This window comes from Festucalex cinctus, chromosome 18 (assembly GCF_051991245.1).
Source record: "Festucalex cinctus isolate MCC-2025b chromosome 18, RoL_Fcin_1.0, whole genome shotgun sequence".
Classification (NCBI taxonomy): domain Eukaryota; kingdom Metazoa; phylum Chordata; class Actinopteri; order Syngnathiformes; family Syngnathidae; genus Festucalex; species Festucalex cinctus.
This window is the reverse complement of record NC_135428.1, coordinates 20,108,897-20,127,164: the sequence shown is the minus strand read 5'-3', so window position 1 is coordinate 20,127,164 and position 18,268 is coordinate 20,108,897. Positions and strand designations below refer to the sequence as shown.

Genomic DNA, 18,268 nt, shown 5'->3' with positions numbered 1-18,268 from the left:
GCAAGTATGATTTTTACTACAGAGTCCATCCTCCATCCTCCATCCTCCATCCATCCATCCATCCATCCATCCATCCATCCATCCATCCATCCATCCATCCATCCATCCATCCATCCATTTTCTTGACCACTTCTTCCTCAAAAGGGTCGCAGGCTGCAGAGTCCAAACACTTACTAAACTTTCTTTAATTTTGCTGTTTGAAGTTGAAAGTTGCTCCACTTTAACACAATTCAAGCCAGGCGTTAGCAAAAAGTGTAGTCGATCACCCAAGCACTTTATTGTTGTACATTTAGCATGTCTTCTCCGTCTTTTCTCGTCATCGCTTCGTCAGGATGACATTTGTCATAAATGCACAGTTAGATTGTTTGCTGCCACGTAGGGGATGATTACTGACTTAGGAGCGACTCCGCAACATGTTTAGGCACACGAGTCACCAGCAGAAGATGTTGCTCGCGAGCTGTTTCTGTGTAAGTAGGACAGTTTCCCTCGACTGCCGACTCCCCGTGATAGGTGACATGAGTCCAGCAAAGTTTTTTAGTCTGTTTTCTGTTTGTCTCAGTGGTTTCTTTTTCTTCTATACTTTCTTTTGATGGTTGTCTCTGCATTTGCTTCACAGTTTTGCTCCTCAATGTAATCAAAACTATCGTAAAAAAAAAAAAAAATAAAAAAAAAAAAAAAAAAAAAAACCTATCGTAAAATGCACATTTTGACCCTCAAATTGCAATGCGAAACCTCTTATATTGAGCCTTAGATTACTGAGCACCGTTTGCAACCTAGAAACTGTCTTAAACAAGTGTAGCTACCCAACAACCAAACATAAGATGGTATCTTATTTTGCCTCTGCACTGCAATTCTTTCACTTTACCAACTCCCTCCTCCAGTGTCATGCAGCTCTTCAACATGTAATGAAAGAAAGCTGCAGTTCAATATGCTTCATTTGTCATATATTAAACATGAACAAGTAAAAGGCAAATCAGAGAAGACCCATGTGTGGCTGCAGCTCTAGTTCACAATCTACTTTGTACAGTACAGGATGCCTCAACTGAGTTTCAACATGCTCATATTGAAAGTATAATGGGAAACAAAAACAGTGCAATATGTTACCTTTATTAGCAATTCTGTGTAGAACTCAAAACAGAACCAATGATTATCAGTGACATGTCATTAAATAAGTTTGACTATGTGAACAAAGAATTGGGATTAATTTAAATTGTGTAACCCCATAGTGATATTGTGGGATAGTGTGACATTAATATTTTGGAGGAAGATAATGTTCCTGTATAGTCAGTGCATAAAATACTGCAATGGCAGCTTGGTGATTTCATTTTAAATAGGCTCAAATATCCAACATTGGATCATAAATATATGATGTTGAATGTGTGTAATGTGGTACGCTATTTAAATGCATGCATTATTTTTATGAATACACTTTTAAATGTAATTGATTATAAATTATGCTTATTACAAGTGTCAATGTTTTTTTCAGTGGGTTACAGGCTTTAAGCTTCTCTTCCATGTTTTCTGTGGGAGTGTGATGTACAATTGTAAGTAAACTATGCTCCACTGCGCAACAATAGCTTCCTAATATTATTTTGCATAAATAGTCATGTCCTTTGAAACGCATTAATAAGGCAAGCAAGACCTACTGTGAGGGACACAATTCTTTCCTATCACAAAACATTGAATTGAATATGTTTTATATTTAAGGAACAGACACTTCCTTCCTTTCATGCTGTGCCACAACCACACATTTGACAGGCTGACACAATTCTCAAACCACAAACATTTTACATAGCCATTTGCATGGATTTGATAAACAAACTATGGATAATTAACTACATGAGTGTTATGCGTTGTTGACAATTGAACTGCTGTGTGTTGTGTGTGCATAATGGGGTGGGGGCGCGGGGTCATCAAAGGGTCTGGTTGTGGCCTTGGGTGTGGTGGAAATGGTGGGGGTTGTTGAAGTGATAAGGTTCATGGCGATGGTGGCTGTGACTGATGACCGGATGCTCGATGCCTTCGCTCTGCAGCTCTTCCTCCTTCTGAACTCCCTCCAGCTTCTCCACCAGCTCTCTGATGAAGGTCTTCGGAACAAGACAGAATATCACGTCATATCAAGTGCAAAGATTTTCTCTTATTTCCTGTTAGGCTTGGAACCAGTATACTACTCTTTCTAGACTTGGCTGCCCATCTAGACTCAGCAATAAAGAACTTGAACTGTAAATAGTCTCAGGTTGGATTAGAACATTGCTCTCCCACATACTGGTTACCTGTTCTTAACCACAAAGCACCCACTACTATTTATACAATTTAAATGCCATATTATTGATATCATAAATAATACACATAAAATTGAATAAATACATTCAGACTTTTGATGTCTGATATTATAGCCATTGGGATTGAAGCTAACTTCTCTTTATTACCTTTCACTTTTTATTAGTGTTGTTCCGATACCGATACTGGTATCGGCAGAGGTGCCGATACTGCATTAAAACAGTGGTATCGGTATCGGTGACTACTCACAAGTAACATGCCGATACCATTAATTCCAACACTAATATAGGATTTTGGATAGGGCTGGGTATCGATTCAGATTTCCAGATTCGATTACCAATGCAGAAAATAGTAGAAACTTCTTACTCTAATTTAATGCATTAGTAAAAATATGAATATTTACATTAAGAATTGAATCCATTGCAGTTACACTAATAATCTGTTTTATTTAACATGGCCTTATAACAACAAATAATAATTTAAATCAATTACAACCACAGCACAGGCTGTGTAAATAAAGTGACAAATAAAACTGACACTCATGACATTCACATTGTTGTGACATCCATCAATCCATCCATTTTCTTAACCGCTTTTCCTCACAAGGGTCACTGGCTTCGGGGGGGGGGGGGGGGATTATCGATATATCAATACATGGTTTTATGTATCGATATTGGGATATGAAAAGGTGTATCGATACGATATCAATATAACGATATTTTGAACCCAGCCCTAATTTTGGATGCAGCATCTTGTGTCTTGCTCGTGCACGACATTCACTGATATGTGACATGTTCACTGCATGCCGATCTAAGATATCCTTTTGGCCCTTGAATGCTCTGAACCAATGGCAGGACAGCTTTTTCATGTTGAGGGAAAAAAAAAACTTAGGTATCGGTATGGTATCCGTATCGGCCAACACTGCAAAGCTGGGTATCGGTATCAGAGGCCAAAAAACTGTATTGGAACAACACTACTTTTTATAACTTTTCACAAGTTTAGAATGTTTGCCTCACAGTTTCTGTGCTGTGGATTTGCATTGCGGGTGCTCAGGCCTCCTCTTGAATTCCAAAACCTTTCATATTATACAACCATAAGAAAAGAAATTGAACAGAATATTGTGCTGTTTTTCTTACATTTACTGCAATGGTCACTGGGTATTTATTAATACAAAGTGTGAAGTCAATGACGGTGCAGTGGGTCATTCGCCCAACCTCCGTCTTATAGGAGGATCCTGTGTGACGTATTGTTTATGTTTCGCATGTTGCATCATGGGAAATGTTTTACATGGAGTTTGATGGTTTCGCACATTTGGAGGATGATTAAGAGATGCAGATGGTTAATTCTTGTGCCATAAATTGTACGGCCCGTTGGGGGCCTGATCGCATTCGCACCGAAAGGGACCGCGAAAAGGGAAAGAAATGGCTGCAAGCAGGGAGGTTGTAACTTCACACTCAAAGCCCGGATTCTGTCTGATGCTGACGTGTTTCTAACGCTCACTTTATTGCCGGTAAGTGAGACTATATATTTGTTATTTGGATAGGATTAACTAATAATAATAATCGAGTTTGTGCATTCTAAAATCCGCTGAGTTATATTGTTTTGCGGTCTTATTCAGGTGTTCCTAAGCATGATCGACAGCCACCTTGACTTGTTCCTCGTCTTGAAATGGGCTATCCTGGATCGCTAAACATGAAGGCTAATGACAAAGCCGTCCAGCGTTACGAACGAAGAATCAAAAGGCATATCAGAAAAATTGTGTTGTGATTGCTATAAATGAGAAGTGGGGGAGGGGGAAAGTGCCTAGTTTTATACTTGAGTGTTCACATGTTCATCTTCTCCGAATAAAAAATGCATTCTGCATCTGTTTTGATACCTGCCGATCTCACTTGTGTATACGCAGCATCGATAGTTGTAAGTTCCATCCTGACAGCTCGCTCCATTAAAGGTGCTACAATGCTAGTATGCTACGTAGAATGACTGCAAGACTGGATTTGAAAAGAAGAATTTTGTCAGCTCTGATATTCATTTGTTAAAACTAGACCAGATGCCATTGAAATTCTCCCACACAAGACAAGTCTCACTGTACAAAAGTTACTGCATTTCCCAAAATGAAGCAAGAATAAGCTGTGGTGCTTGTTGACATAATTCCCCCATGGAACTATTGATTGCTGACTGTTGATTGTTTTGAGGTTTTGGTTTGGAGTGACGTACTTCCACAAACTTAAATGTAATGCGATAGTCTGCCTGTGTCCAAATTCACAAGGCTGGGTCCTCCGAAGGGCGAATTTGTCGGCTGCATGACATCACTCTAGCACGCACAGATTTACACTTCAATGAAAAATAATTACCCAGTTTTGCACAGGGCTTTGTATTAAATAAGAGTAATTTGTCCCCAAAGCAGATGTGTGACCAGGAAACAAGTGAGTCGGACCAAATTTTGTCATAATCCCACGTCTCATATGGGTTTTCAGTAGTTTCAAATTGTCGCCAATACATCTCCGTTAACCTCCTCCACCCTTCGGCCGTTAACGTGCTTAAATAACAGCGATTCGCCCGCTAACTTTCTTCGTGTATGGTGTTTCTATACAGTCCGCCATGTTTTCTGCCACACAGCTATCCGCGCAAGTGCTAAAATATGTTAACAAAGGATCCTCCTATAGCGTTGGTTGAGTTTCCACTCAAGTAAAATATTGTGCGTATCTGTAGTATGTGTACCCTGTGATTGACTTGCAACCAGTCCAGGGTTCAGTCTCCCTTTCACCCTAAGTCAGCTATATGGGACAGGCCTCAGCTCCCCACATCCCTCCACAGGTTGAGCAGTACAGAAGAAGGCTGGATCAAGTCAAAATTGCCATTTACGTTTGTTTACATATAAATAGGTGTGCCGTTTAATTTGCTGTACAATATGAAAAAGAATTACCTCTGTGTCGTTATTACAGGTTTGAAGTAGCTCCTGTAAGAAAACAAAACAAAACAGGGATTTAAAAAAATTACTACATTAGTCTCCAACATATTGCGGTACCGTATGTCACCAAAGGGTCAAAGAACAAATTGAGACAAAGTTTACAATCAGTGTTGAAGTAAAGATCTACATTGAAAAAACAACTGCAGTGCATACACTTCAGTAAATGTTGACGTTACTTGTCCGTCATTGACCTATAAATAGAACTCACATAGCTCTTAACTGATTTCGTTTTGCCAAAGCAGCTTTGTGTCAAACACGCATGTGCAACCTTTTTGCAATGAGCCACATACAGGAAATTGAATGATACATGGGTCTCCTTTTCTATTCATTAAATACAATACAGTAAAACCAAAACAGTCGAATATATTTAAAGAATATAATAGCTTATTTGATTTTATCTTGAAACAACCGTTGGATTTGTTCTAGTAACACTGTGTTCTTGTAATCTCCCAGTTTCAGTGTGACCCTGACTCTCTGTAATGTTTCTAATATTCATTTAATATGCCACAAAAATATAACCTGGTGTAAAATTTTCACACCTACTTTATATAGTAGGAAATCAACAATCATACAATGCTTTATAATGCTACAAAATAATTCTAATTAAATACAACTTTGTATACCTGCAGTTTTTTAACGCGTTCCACATCATCAGGTAGATCAATTAAGTCATCAATATTCACCTCTTCCGGCATATCTCCCTCCTGATACCAAAGACATAAGTAAGATAAAGACACAAACAATTGAAAGGTTATCATAGAAAGGCCACAGCATATCCAAACATATGTGTGAGGGTAAACAATATATATATATATATATATATATATATATATATATATATATATATATATATATATATATATATATATATATTATATATATATATATATATATATATATATATATATATAAAATCACCAACATGAATTTATTCAAGAGGGATTTGGTTCATCTCTACTTTGAATCACTTTTGAACAGATAATCGTAAATGTTTTGTTTTGGGGGGGTTTTTTCATTAGGTGAATCATGCCGGATGAGACAAGTTCCGTGCACATGCAAAGACCGATATTAGAAATTGCATCTCAGTCATTTGTGCAAACTGTGGGCTTGAATAATAAAACTGTTGTTTCGGCATACCAGCGCTACAGAGGCCTGCTCCCTTTGAACAAATGGCCATTGTAGCTATTGTATCTGAGTGTTCTCTGAGAAAGTGGGGTGAGGGGTTTCAGATTCATCCTCACTATGCACTCTTGTTTATTATACTGTCTCTTTTTATAGGTCCATTCTTTTATCCATTATGGTTAGGATGCACGTCACAAGACCAAGTTGAAGATTTGATATGCAAAATAAAAGAATCCGCCCCCTCACATGTGATCCAAATGGCTGCTACTCTATCAGCTGTGATGCACATGTTTATCACCATGCTGTCTTTCCCTCCTCTTGCTTATTTTCCTCATCATTTAAGCGCCTCACAGTTCCAGACAGCCCATGTAAGGAAATAACTCCTGAGACAGATACAGATACGGGAGAATTGGATTGCAGCAGGACAGGGTGCTTGGCCTTGTAAGGAGACACGGACCTGCCCAATGCGCACCTCTGTTCACTCTGATGAATCACGAGATAGGCAGGACCGTCATGTAGTACATATAACTGTATTCTGTCGAGCGCCAGCTCGGAATGGAACGTTTGTAGCAATTACTTAGGTGCGAAAACCCTAAGAAGAAGAAGAAGTAACCTTAATGACTGTTTTTGTTATTTAAAAAAAAAAGGGTGGGGGGGTCAGCACCAGGTAGTTTCCGCCGATCCTCTGCTCCTCAGACTCACCTGACCAGCGTAGAGTACGTCCAGACGCTCGTCAATCCACTTCTCCACATCCAGGCGTCTCTGCAGCTCCTTCCGGTTGTATTTAACTGTGACCCGGGCATGTCTCTTCGGGGCATGCCCGCCGTGTTCCTCAAACGGTTCTTCGTCAATTAAATGAACGTCCCCGCTTTCTCCGAGTGCTGTACCGGTCCGGTCGGCTGCCATGTCTGCTCTGGACTGGTCTGACTCGTTTCGCGTCTTTTTTTTCTTTTTCTTTTTTTTTCTTTTTTTTTTCTTTTTTCTTTTTACAAGCTTGAGTGGAGAGAAGCGTTATGGGAGACGACAACGGCTCAAGCGGCACAATTCCGGAGTTGTTTTTGTTTTTGTTTTTTTCTACCGCCTTTATTATTATTTTATTATTCCATCACCGTGTGTAGCCTATATGGAACCCCATTATTGTGACACGTCTGCGGAATTTGTTTAACACTGTACATTGCCTTACGTAAGTGCTGTAGTGAATTTGCGTTTTTTTGAAACAGCAGCGCATTTAGGATGTAAACTTTAAATGGTGCATGCCCAAAGTCAAAGTACAGGATTAGGCGTGGCAAAAATTAATTAATTAATTAATTAATAATAATAATAATAAATTATTAATAATAATAATAATAATAATAAATACACAAATAAATAAATAAATAAATACATACATACATACATAAATAAATAAATAAGCAAGCCGGTCTGGAAGAACCACTCGATTATTATTTTTTTCTTATGCACTTTCTTTCTCATTTGTTAAAAAAAAAGTCAGTATATGCCATATAGTAGTACATCAGTTAAATGAAGTGTGAAGGGGGAAAAAAACAAAAAATTTTGCTACCTACACTTTCTTCTCAGCACTTTGCATGCGGCAGCTGCCGAGTGAAAGGTCCGAAGACCACTCAGTTTTGTCTGAGGTGGCAGTACGTTCTTTCCCAGCCTCAGGTTCTGATGGGGTCCCTTGTGTCTTATATCAGATGAAACGTGGATGCCGCGAAACTTTGGAACGCGTTTGTTGTAATGGCAAAATTGAATAAACATCCCCTGCAGGGCCCAGCTGACTGTTGGTGTCCACGGGGAACTCCTGTATAAAGTTGATGGGGAAAAATTAAGCTTCATGAAGAACTTTAGATATTTTTTCGTGATCAAGGTGCTCTTGGTTTGGTTTAATGTATTTCAAATTGATGACATTTCCACTGCATCTTTAAACCAAGAGTGCCATCTGGAGGAGTCAAAAGTATCACTTCATGAAGTTTCATTTGTCCATCACTACTGTTCAATGAATATTTGATTTATTTGTTGTCTGTCAACAAATTATTCAATAATTAATCTCTTGTGCAAAAGAGGCCGAGTGTATTTCCAAAAGCTTCGATCTCTCTCTCTCTCTCTCTCTCTCGCTCTCTCGCTCTCTCGCTCTCTCACTCTCTGTCAGGAATGTCATCCATCCATCCATCTTCTTGACCGCTTATTCCTCACAAGGGTCGGGTCGCGGGGGGTGCTGGCGCCTATCTCAGCTGCCTCTGGCAGTAGGCAGGGGACACGCTGGACTGGTTGCCAGCAAATCGCAGGAGGAATGTCAAGCATGGAAGGTAAATTAAATGCTTCGCTGACATGGCTTCACTTTGAAAGAGTTTTATGTATAGCAACTAGCAAGTGCCTTGCGGCTCCAGCCAACAATCTAGTTTAGCTACTTTTGTTATTTTATTTTTGCAAAGCTATGCTTCATTTCTCTTGTGAGTAGCCAGGGTGTATTTAAAGACCCTGTTAAGCAAAGATAATGTCTTGTAAATTTTACACACAATTTTTTTTCCCCTTTGCATGCTCAGGGGTTGTGTCCTGTCTGAGAAGAGAATAGCTCTTTGTGAGCTGAGATGAGTGACAATTAACCACTTTGCACAACTTAAAGTAAAAATAGAAAGAAAAAAACCTTTATACTTTGCAAAAAAAAAAAGTGTCTTCTGGATAAAAATCCCGGCAGTGATACATGCGTCCTTCTGGTTGGAGGAAAGATTCAGGCATCTTATCATAACTCAGTCATTGTTCTGTTTTAAGTTCACTTTAAGCTACAGCTATCCATCCATTTTCTTGACCGCTTATTCCTCACAAGGGTCGCGGAGGGTGCTGGCACCTATCTCAGCTGGCTCTGGACAACCTAGACTGGTTGCCAGCCAATCGCAGGGCACACAGAGACGAACAACCATCCACACGTACAAGCACACCTAGGAACAATTCGAAGCACCCAATTAACCTGCCATGCATGTCTTTGGAATGTGGGAGGAGACCGGAGTACCCAGAGAAGACCCACACGGGTACGGGGACAACATGCAAACTCCACCCAGGAAGGCCGGAGCCTGGACTCGAACCGGAGGCTTCAGAACTGGGAGGTGGACGTGCTAACCACTTGACCACCATGCGAGCTACAGCTAGCGTTGGCAAATATGGTTGTTTGGGGCAACATGTCTTAGCCATTTTGGTGTCACATGACATACCGTATGCATAAATTGGGAAAATAAAGAATGCAAACCTGGCAAATCAGTTTGTGAATGCCATAATTTCGCAAGACGAGTCTGGCTAGTGAGGTATAGTGTGTCAGGTTTTGTTTGATTGTTCTATAAATGGATGCTCCAGTTCTTGTTGAAACTTCAACTATGAAATATGTAATTCAATCTGATCTTGAATTTTCAGCCATGTGCCAGCAGTTCCACTTTCATCCACGTGTGTTGCATAGTATTTCATGATTTTTGTTCAGTGGCTCTTTAAATTTTTCCTTGGCTGACTTAAATGTCAATTTTCCTCAAAAACAAAAGAACAAGAATGTGGTCCTTGTTTTATTACTTAAGGAATCCAGTGTGACATCTTACCCCACATAGTGAGACAGCTTACTCCATGGTTGGGCAACATGTCACATGTTCACACTCTATTTGATAGCTTATAATTGAAAATGGCATGAATATAATACCTGAGACTTTGGTCTTTCATCTCTGTACATTGTGTTTATTTATGTTGTATTGATTCCAAGAAGTATATAAAAGTGTAAAAATTCTCGCCCTGGTCTCCCCTAGTTGTAAACCAGTTATCTCAACTTCAATGTTTTACATTGAACGTGTTTATTTCACAACAAATCCACATTATGTTCAACTTAAATATTAATGAAAACACTTAACACCACACAAACTTTGGCATGAACACAAAGGATGGCACATGACAGGGCAATGCAATCAGTTGTTAGCAGTTAACTGGTTATCCTTATATCGCTACAATTAATAACTTTGGGATATTTTATCTCCCATTGCCCATAAAACAAACAAACAAACAAACAAACAATAAAAATGTTTGTCTTCATTCAGCATCATATAAATATATTTCTGTGACAATCAAAGTGAAGCCATAAACATTGTTTTTCAAATAAATAAATAATAAAGTATAAAAAATGATGGTGCGCACAATAAGGAAAAAATGAGCAAAGGAAGATTGAAAAGCAAAAAAAAAAAAACAACAGAAAATAATGGACAATGGCATCAAAAACAAAATGATACATTTGAGGCAAATTTTCCAAAGCAGTTCAGTACTGTCTGTAACTTTGTGTATTTGGTTTGAGTCGTAGGTCCTACAAAACACGGATCTTAATAGTTGTCTCTTTGGGTCTTAAATGTGAAAGAGGTTTACCCCATATAATTCTTTTAATAATCTTTGTAAATTATTTTCATTCGAGTAGTCCATTGTTTGGTCTGTTGTTGTACAGTGGGTTTCAATTCAATTTTGCTCCTCGTGTACTCAAAGAAAGAGGAGCAACAAGTGCTACTATTCTTGTCTTCTCCCTGAGTTCTGCTCATCTTAGCCCAGTAACTGAACCCAGGCCTGCCTCATCCCGCCATATAAAATCCGCCCGGGCCAGACTGCTCTCAACAGGGTTGTGCCTGTACCCTGACCTTCCTTCCGAACAGGGGGCGAAGCTGAGGAGGGCTGTGTTGTTGCTGATCTTGAACAGACCGTTCGGACTGAGGAAGGAGTCTCTGTCGCTTCCCCCCAGGTTGTTCACCGTCTCCAGGTCATTGTAAACCGCTATGTCGCTGAGCTGCTTCCTTCCTTGCAGCCTCCTGCGCCTCCTCAGCAAGATAATACCGGCCACGAGAGCCACGACCAGGAGGGCAAGAATGCAGGAGATGGTCAGCGTAGCCGAGGAGGGCTGGGAAATTTGGCGCAAAGCAGGCTTAAAACTTGGCTGGAGTGTGAACTCACAACTTGGACCCATAAATCCTTTTGGGCACTGGCATACAGGCCCTGTGAAATGAGTGAAACAAGTGCCACCATTCTGACAAGGACGTTCTCCGCATGCGTCTGAGCGCACGCTGCAGTTTTTGCCAGTGTAGCCTAAGGTGCAGGAGCAAATGTAGTCATTCACGCCATCTTGACAGGTCCCAGCGTTCTGGCAAGGGTTTGAGGCGCAGTCGTCGATGTTGACTTGGCAGTTGGCACCAGTGAAGCCGGCCTGACAGCGGCATAGAACACTCTGGCCGAGGTCCAGACACTCACCACCTGAGAGGGGAAAACACTTGTTCAGCATCAGGCAGATCAGAGATAAAAATGCTGGCTGGACACATTTAAACCTCATGCTGCCCATTTGTGTCCGCCTCACTTCCTTTTTTTTTTTTTTTTTTTTCCCCCAAACCATTTTAGCTGCGTTGTTTGTCATTTGCATTTTCTATACGTGTTATACTGCATTATTCATACAATTACATACCGTGTCAGATACTTCCTTATGGCAAGAATAGTACAGTGGTTAATACATACAACTGGTGAATAGTGTATGAGGGTTCAAATCCTGCTTGGAGTACATTTTAGTACAACGTCAATTTCATATAATCAGTTGTCTCATTTAACATCCATTATATTCAATGACCATTGACATTATTGGTATAATAAAGCATTCCACATGCATTCACACACAATTTCTCCAGAAACTGCACGTCTAGTATTTTGAATATATCCTTCCTTCCACTGCATACTGAAAAAAATGGATTTCAGTCAAGAATCAACAAATTGTAGTTACAGTATGTTTTCTACCACATTACATACTGTAATTGTCTTTCTTTCTTTTTTTTGGACTATTTATTTATTTATTTTTATGAGGTTGAGATACACTGTCTGACCATGGAGAAAAATGACGTTTTTAATTTAAGAGGTGGAAGCTCCCTCTTCTGGCTGGAGAAAAACGGTACTATTAGCAACAAGAAAAAAAGTGGTACTGAGAATGCAGTGGACCTCCGGTATTCGAAGTATATTTATTTTTTTTAACCTAAGAAATCTTGGGGAAAAAATAGGGAAAACCCTCCACTTAGCGTTTTCCACGAAAAATGGGTTAAAGTTGGAATTTTGCTTTTTAAACACTATATGTAATAAAATAAATACAAACCCATCATAACACATAACATAAAACATCTTAAAAGTGTATTGAACAATGCCTTGGAGTTAAGCAAGGCACGCAACCACTTTGCAGGACCATTTTGTCAAACACATTTTTTTGGCCACAAGGTGGCGCCAACCTACCGTTTAAACAAGGCCTATTGCTGCAGCGGTCCAGCTTTTTCTCACAGTTGGAGCCAGTGTAGCTGGGCGGGCAGCGGCATGTGTAACCCCCAGTCATGGTCTCCACACACGTCCCACCGTTGAAGCAGGGGCCATCCGCACACGTCATTGCAATGATTTCACAGTTTTTGCCGTAGAATCCTTGTGGGCAGGTACACGAGTAGTCATTTTCGAGGTCCTGCGAAAAAAAACAGCGAGGAAGCATTTAATAAGTGGGCAAATTCCTATGGTTGGACTTTGTTTTGTGTTAAAGTTAAAACAATATAATTATATTTACGTCTTCAATTTCCAAATCTACTGAAGTATCAGATAACTGCCCTATTTTTCAATTAATGGGAGGGAAACTAATTTGTAACGCAGTAGTAAAATTGTCGCGATATTGTCGTCTTCAAGTTGTTGCCGTACGTCGCCGCCCCTTCCGCTAAACACAGCAATATGAACTACATAGACCATGATACTTGGCAAGCCTACTAAAAAAAACACAAAAAAAACCTTTATTTAAACATGTTGATCCTTCTGAGATTAAAAGCGTCTTTTTCAAGAGAGACCCGGCCAAAAGTAAAAACTAATATTGATATTTGTCTTTATACAATACAATATTTGATAATACTTCTCTGCACACAAAATAGTTTATCTGTTTACACCTTCTGTTAACTCTCTCTCTCTCTCTCTCTCTCTCTCGCTCTCTCTCTCTCTGTGAAATGTGAAGATTGCAAATCATAGAGCACATACAATGTGAAATAGTAAGACTGAATCAAATACATTTCAGTTGACTAAAAAAAAAAAAAATTAGTTAAAATGGTGAAAGTCAGGATCAACTTTAAAAGTATTCATTTTACCCAAATAACAGGAGTTTAATTGCCATAAGTCTCTCTCTCTCTCTCTCTCTCTCTCTCTCTCTCTCTCTCTCTCTCTCTCTCTCTCTCTCTCTCTCTCTCTCTCTCTCTCTCTCTCTCTCTCTCTCTCTCTCTCTCTCTCTCAGCCTATTTTGACAAAGCAAGGAGTAGGAAGTATATCTTTTTTTTTTTTTTAAATGAAGAGTGTAAAAATGAATAATAAGGAAAAGTTGGCGTAACAGTACAGTACAGACACCTTCGACTGCTCTCTAGCGATATAACACTTGAGTCACTCCAGAACAAAATGTGTCAATGAGTCACAATCGGGAACAAACAAGAAGTAAAAAAACATTGATTTTGATTAAAATGGTTAAGTATGAAGAGATATTTCTGTCATTTTGCTTTTTATACAAATTGGTGCTGGTGGCAATTGCCGTGATTGGCTGTGCTAATGCTAGACAGGAAATAAATCAGTTGTTACTTTTCCTCCAGTTGGCTAACCTCCATGAGTGATTGTTTTTCTATTTCATTCTAAAAATGTATCACAACACAAATCAAAGTTCAGTTAATTGTCATTGTCTTTACTACAGGAGACAAAGGTTTCATGTGAATTCAATGAACAAATTGAACTCGTAATAAATGATGAGCACATCTTATATTTTTTATATGCTTTTATTAATGCAATGGGGTATATGCCACGGAAGAGGCAGGACTGTTTTTGCACATCAGGTTGTTCCCGGTTCGGTTTGCGACTGTGGGCTGCAGCAAAAATACTTGTGCTTCCGACTTTGTGCCCCTCGGTTGCGGGTTCGCAACCCGGAGCGGAAACAAATGATATGCAAAGTCACGTCCCGCCTCTCCCGTGGCAAATGCCCCATAGAATGCACATCTACATTCAAGAACCGCTTGCATAGCGACCTGACAAAATCTTTGTTCATTACTCGTATTAAATTTGGCGTAAAATGTTGTAGGCGTGACGTCATCTCCCAGCGCAGCTCTTTGCATGGATTTGCATTTTCTAGCTAAATAGCCGATCAGTGATCTCCATTTGACACACTGCATTTCAATTGAAACCATGTCTAAAAATGCACAATGACTTACTTCATCAAAATTATAAACCCTGCATTTTACTTAGATATGTCCATTTTACAATATTTTAACAGTATTTTTAATATGTTTGGAAATTGTAATTGTATTTCATGAAACCATGACAGTAAGTGGTGTCACATACAGTGACTTTGGAAGCATGTTATACAATTTGCTGTATGTACAGGTTTGATGATTATGCCGTTGAATTTAAGATATTGACGGATTGACCATGCTGGAAGATGATCCTGACTGTGGATGATTGCTGAATGAGGATGATTACGCTCACCTCTGCTAATGAATACAATTATGAAATGGGAAACTTACGTTGCAGCTGCCTCCATTTTTGCAGGGGTTGCTGTCACACTCATTGGTTTCCAGCTCACAGTTGGTGCCCCCGTAACCCGGCCTGCAGGTACAAGTGTAGCTGCCTTGACCAGTGTTGGTGCAAGTTGCACCATGGGCACATGGCTTGTGGTTGGTGCAGTAGTTGAGATCCTGGTCACAGAAGAGGCCCCCCCAACCTTCCTGACAGTTACACTGCCACGGCTGGCTGCAGGTGCCGTGGAGGCAGCCCGGGTAGCGCACGCACTCGCTGCAGGAGGGACCCTGCCAACCCATGCGACATTTACAGCCCCCCGGGGCCTCGCAGTAGCCATGCCTCTCACTGCAGTCCGCGGAGCAGATGGCTAGGGGGAGGAGAGAGGAGATGGTGTGTGATTACAATAGGCACGCCTTCGCATACATCTTTACACACATATGGGGGGGGGCTCTGTCTGACCCCAGCCCCCTTCCAGACTTCACTGTTGGGTGAAGTATTAAGCCAAGCAGCTGGCAGGCACACTGCCTGGGGAATGGGGATGCTTTCTTTCTTTCTTTCTTTCTTTCTTTCTTTCTTTCTTTCTTTCTTTCTTTCTTTCTTTCTTTCTTCTCCCTGCATGTACACAGATCACCTTGAAAAATGTGTGTCTGCACTTCCCCAATGCTTTTTTTCTTATTGTGACAGGGAACATAAGGCAGATGGAACACAATTTTACAAAAGACCTTAACAGGATAAAAGGCATTCTTCATTAACATAAAAAGACTACAGTTTCATGTTTCTCTTTGGGAGATCCGGATAAGAGCAAATGATTTGTGAGCTTGTTATGTTTCATCTCAATGAAAATTATTAAATTTGAACTGAATCAAAATTACAAGCTTGATTGCTTCAATGTACTTAAATTTGAACACTCAACTGGGCCCAATTGCACAATACAATACCAGGCAAGTATGTGTATTTATGCACGTACAGTTGCCACATTTACTGTTTCTGCTTCTTCTTCCTGCCATCCGTCATAAAAATCTATTGTATATTGGAATAGGGTTGTTAGTAATGTATGTCGTTTACTATCCACTATTTTCTGCTGAAAGGCAGAATTTTCCATTGTGATAGGAATTAAGGACGTACAAACCACCTTTTTTCCCCAGGCCTATAGCAGTAGGGGTCCTCAATTCTTACGTAGTCACTGATACTGATTCCAAATATTGATACCAGTAGTATTTTTTTGATACATACAATTTCCAAATAAAAAATAATAAATAAATAAAATAATGACATATAATTTTAAAGAAAGACCCAAACATTCCAATATAGCATATATTTTTTTAATTGCATGAAATAATTGGCAATTTTCTATTCTTCTGATTTCTAGTTCCTGATCACAAAACGGCCACAAGAGGCCAGTATTGGCTACGTTGCGAGTACTTTGGTTTCACTATAGCCTTCCACCACTGTATGACATTTCTGCACCGTATAGTAGCAGAATAGCGTTGACATGCTAGTAAACAACTATGGTACTTTGAGGCACAACTGTACATTACTTGACATCCAGTAGTGTGAGTAAAGTGTGATAACTTTCTGCTGATGACATCTAACACATCACTCGTATACACTATCATTATAGTAAAGATGGCAACTACTGCACAATTTTGCCTCACTAGTAACATATATTTGTCCTAATATGTCAAAGCTGTCCTGTAGATATGTCTGTCAAACACTGTGGGAAGGCAGTAGTGGGATTTTTTTTTTTTTTACAAAAACCCTTAAAATTGCTGGGTAAAAAAATAACCCATCTCAATCCCTCTCAAAAAAAATATATGCAAAAATGTGTTTGTTTTGATACAAACATCCAAAAGTTTGAATTTTTGACCAAAATTTGAGTTTAAAAAAAATATTGAATTATAATTATATATACGTTTTTTCCACTTGTATTTATTTATTTATTTATTTATTTATTTATTTATTTATGTGTCCACTTATTTATTTTTAATTTGGGCAGTTTTGTCCTTCAAAATGTTTTAACCCAGCAGAGTATATAGTAAGATGCACTGTAGTTGACAACTGCATGCTACAGTATAGTGAAGTTAGATGTTAATTAGTATAATTTTATCACAGTTCACTAGTAATACTAGTAGCCCACAAACTAGTACAGATATCATTTCTGCACAGTTTTGTAACCAGGGTCATGCACCTCCCACAATATTGTCAGAATTAATCATATCGTGAGGTTCATACCATGATATTTTATCATATCGTGACGTTTGGATATCGTTACATGAGTGCAGGCACTTACGTTCAGAGCAGTAGTTTCCTTTCCAGCCCTCCAGGCAGGTGCGTTTGCCTTCCTCGTCACAAGTGTAGTGGCCCAGCGTGTCGTCTCGCGGCCTGCAGTACTCGGCGCAGCCGTCTCCGAAGTAGTATTCATCACAGAAGACGTGGTAAGAATAGCGCAGCTCACTTTGCTCTCCGAAGTGCACATCCTGGGACCAGTCCTCCCCGATGGCCAGTCTCCTCCTGGTCGCCAGGCGATTCACCAGGTTGTTTTGGTTGTCTGAATATTTGGAATTTATTAGAACATATTGTACCCACAGGAAAGATACAGGAAAACAATTTCACCTGTAGCCAAAAATGTACCTGTATATTCTGTTGGGGATTCTGCGTTCCAAGCCTCAATAATCAACGAAAATGTCCCCTGAAAAACATTTATTATTATTATTATTATTATTATTATTATTATTATTATTATTATTATTATTATTATAACATGATGCATGAAGGTTTTCATGATATCCCTCCAATCCTTGCTGTTTTTCCAATCTTGCATTTACCGGCCATTTGAAGTGGAAAGGCACCCTGATTGGGGCACTGCTGGAGATGGACGTGTGATCAGCCCTGATGACATTGGTTTGCCCGGTCCCAAACGTGCATGGCGGCTCTGCAGAGATCACATCTTCCGGGTGCTTGAGACAAATTCTAAAAAATATATGACAGTCCCTGTGTCTCCTGCAAATGCGCTGTGCCGTGTGGAATGAATTGATTTTCAGCTCAAACACTCCGGAGGATAACACCTGAAATGATAAATCAACAAAAATCAGCGCGAGGTTAAATAACAAGTCTTGTCTAACTTAATAAATTCACTTACAGCGTGAACCAAGGCTGAAGCCAAAAGGAATCTCAGGTGTGCACGAGCCATTTCCTCTCCGCCTTTTTTTTTTTGTCTTTCTAAATTAAGTGGATGAAGGCATTCGTCGCGCAGTTATTCCAGAAAAATCACAGAAAAAGATAGCAAATCCTTCAATAATAGTAATCACCCTTAACTATTTTTGCGTGTTCTCCTTGTTTTCATCTATC

General features: G+C 39.6%; 2 protein-coding genes and 2 long non-coding RNA genes across 4 annotated transcripts; 2 read left to right on the top strand and 2 right to left on the bottom strand.

The window, feature by feature from the left end:
• Window positions 1-1,088: 1,088 nt before the first annotated feature.
• ppp1r14aa (protein phosphatase 1, regulatory (inhibitor) subunit 14Aa) lies at window positions 1,089-7,302 on the bottom strand. Its single transcript, XM_077505539.1, has 4 exons — window positions 7,073-7,302; window positions 5,872-5,952; window positions 5,204-5,236; window positions 1,089-2,087 (listed from the first exon to the last, which is right to left on the bottom strand). Exons 1-4 carry the CDS (start codon window positions 7,274-7,276, stop codon window positions 1,914-1,916), a joined length of 492 nt encoding a protein of 163 aa, XP_077361665.1. The 5' UTR covers window positions 7,277-7,302; the 3' UTR covers window positions 1,089-1,913.
• On the top strand, window positions 3,516-4,155 carry LOC144006610 (uncharacterized). The gene is made up of 2 exons (XR_013279886.1): window positions 3,516-3,790; window positions 3,899-4,155. It is a non-coding gene; the product is annotated as an uncharacterized LOC144006610 (long non-coding RNA).
• LOC144006611 (uncharacterized) lies at window positions 6,794-10,133 on the top strand. Its single transcript, XR_013279887.1, has 2 exons — window positions 6,794-8,679; window positions 9,198-10,133. It is a non-coding gene; the product is annotated as an uncharacterized LOC144006611 (long non-coding RNA).
• Window positions 10,134-10,267: 134 nt separating this feature from the next.
• dlb (deltaB) lies at window positions 10,268-18,268 on the bottom strand. The gene is made up of 7 exons (XM_077505019.1): window positions 18,060-18,268; window positions 17,746-17,985; window positions 17,552-17,609; window positions 17,211-17,468; window positions 14,926-15,287; window positions 12,638-12,854; window positions 10,268-11,626 (listed from the first exon to the last, which is right to left on the bottom strand). Exons 1-7 carry the CDS (start codon window positions 18,108-18,110, stop codon window positions 10,920-10,922), a joined length of 1,893 nt encoding a protein of 630 aa, XP_077361145.1. The 5' UTR covers window positions 18,111-18,268; the 3' UTR covers window positions 10,268-10,919.

Coding starts and splice junctions, on each gene's coding strand:
- dlb (XM_077505019.1), bottom strand. CDS start 18,110: ATGGCTCGTGCACACCTGAGATTCCTTTTGGCTTCAGCCTTGGTTCAC. Junction 17,469..17,551: donor ATCCCCAACAGAATATACAG/GTACATTTTTGG, acceptor CCAAATATTCAG/ACAACCAAAACAACCTGGTG. Junction 15,288..17,210: donor AGGAAACTACTGCTCTGAAC/GTAAGTGCCTGC, acceptor TCCTCCCCCTAG/CCATCTGCTCCGCGGACTGC.
- ppp1r14aa (XM_077505539.1), bottom strand. CDS start 7,276: ATGGCAGCCGACCGGACCGGTACAGCACTCGGAGAAAGCGGGGACGTT. Junction 5,237..5,871: donor AACGCGTTAAAAAACTGCAG/GTATACAAAGTT, acceptor GTTTTCTTACAG/GAGCTACTTCAAACCTGTAA. Junction 2,088..5,203: donor CCTGTAATAACGACACAGAG/GTAATTCTTTTT, acceptor CTTGTTCCGAAG/ACCTTCATCAGAGAGCTGGT.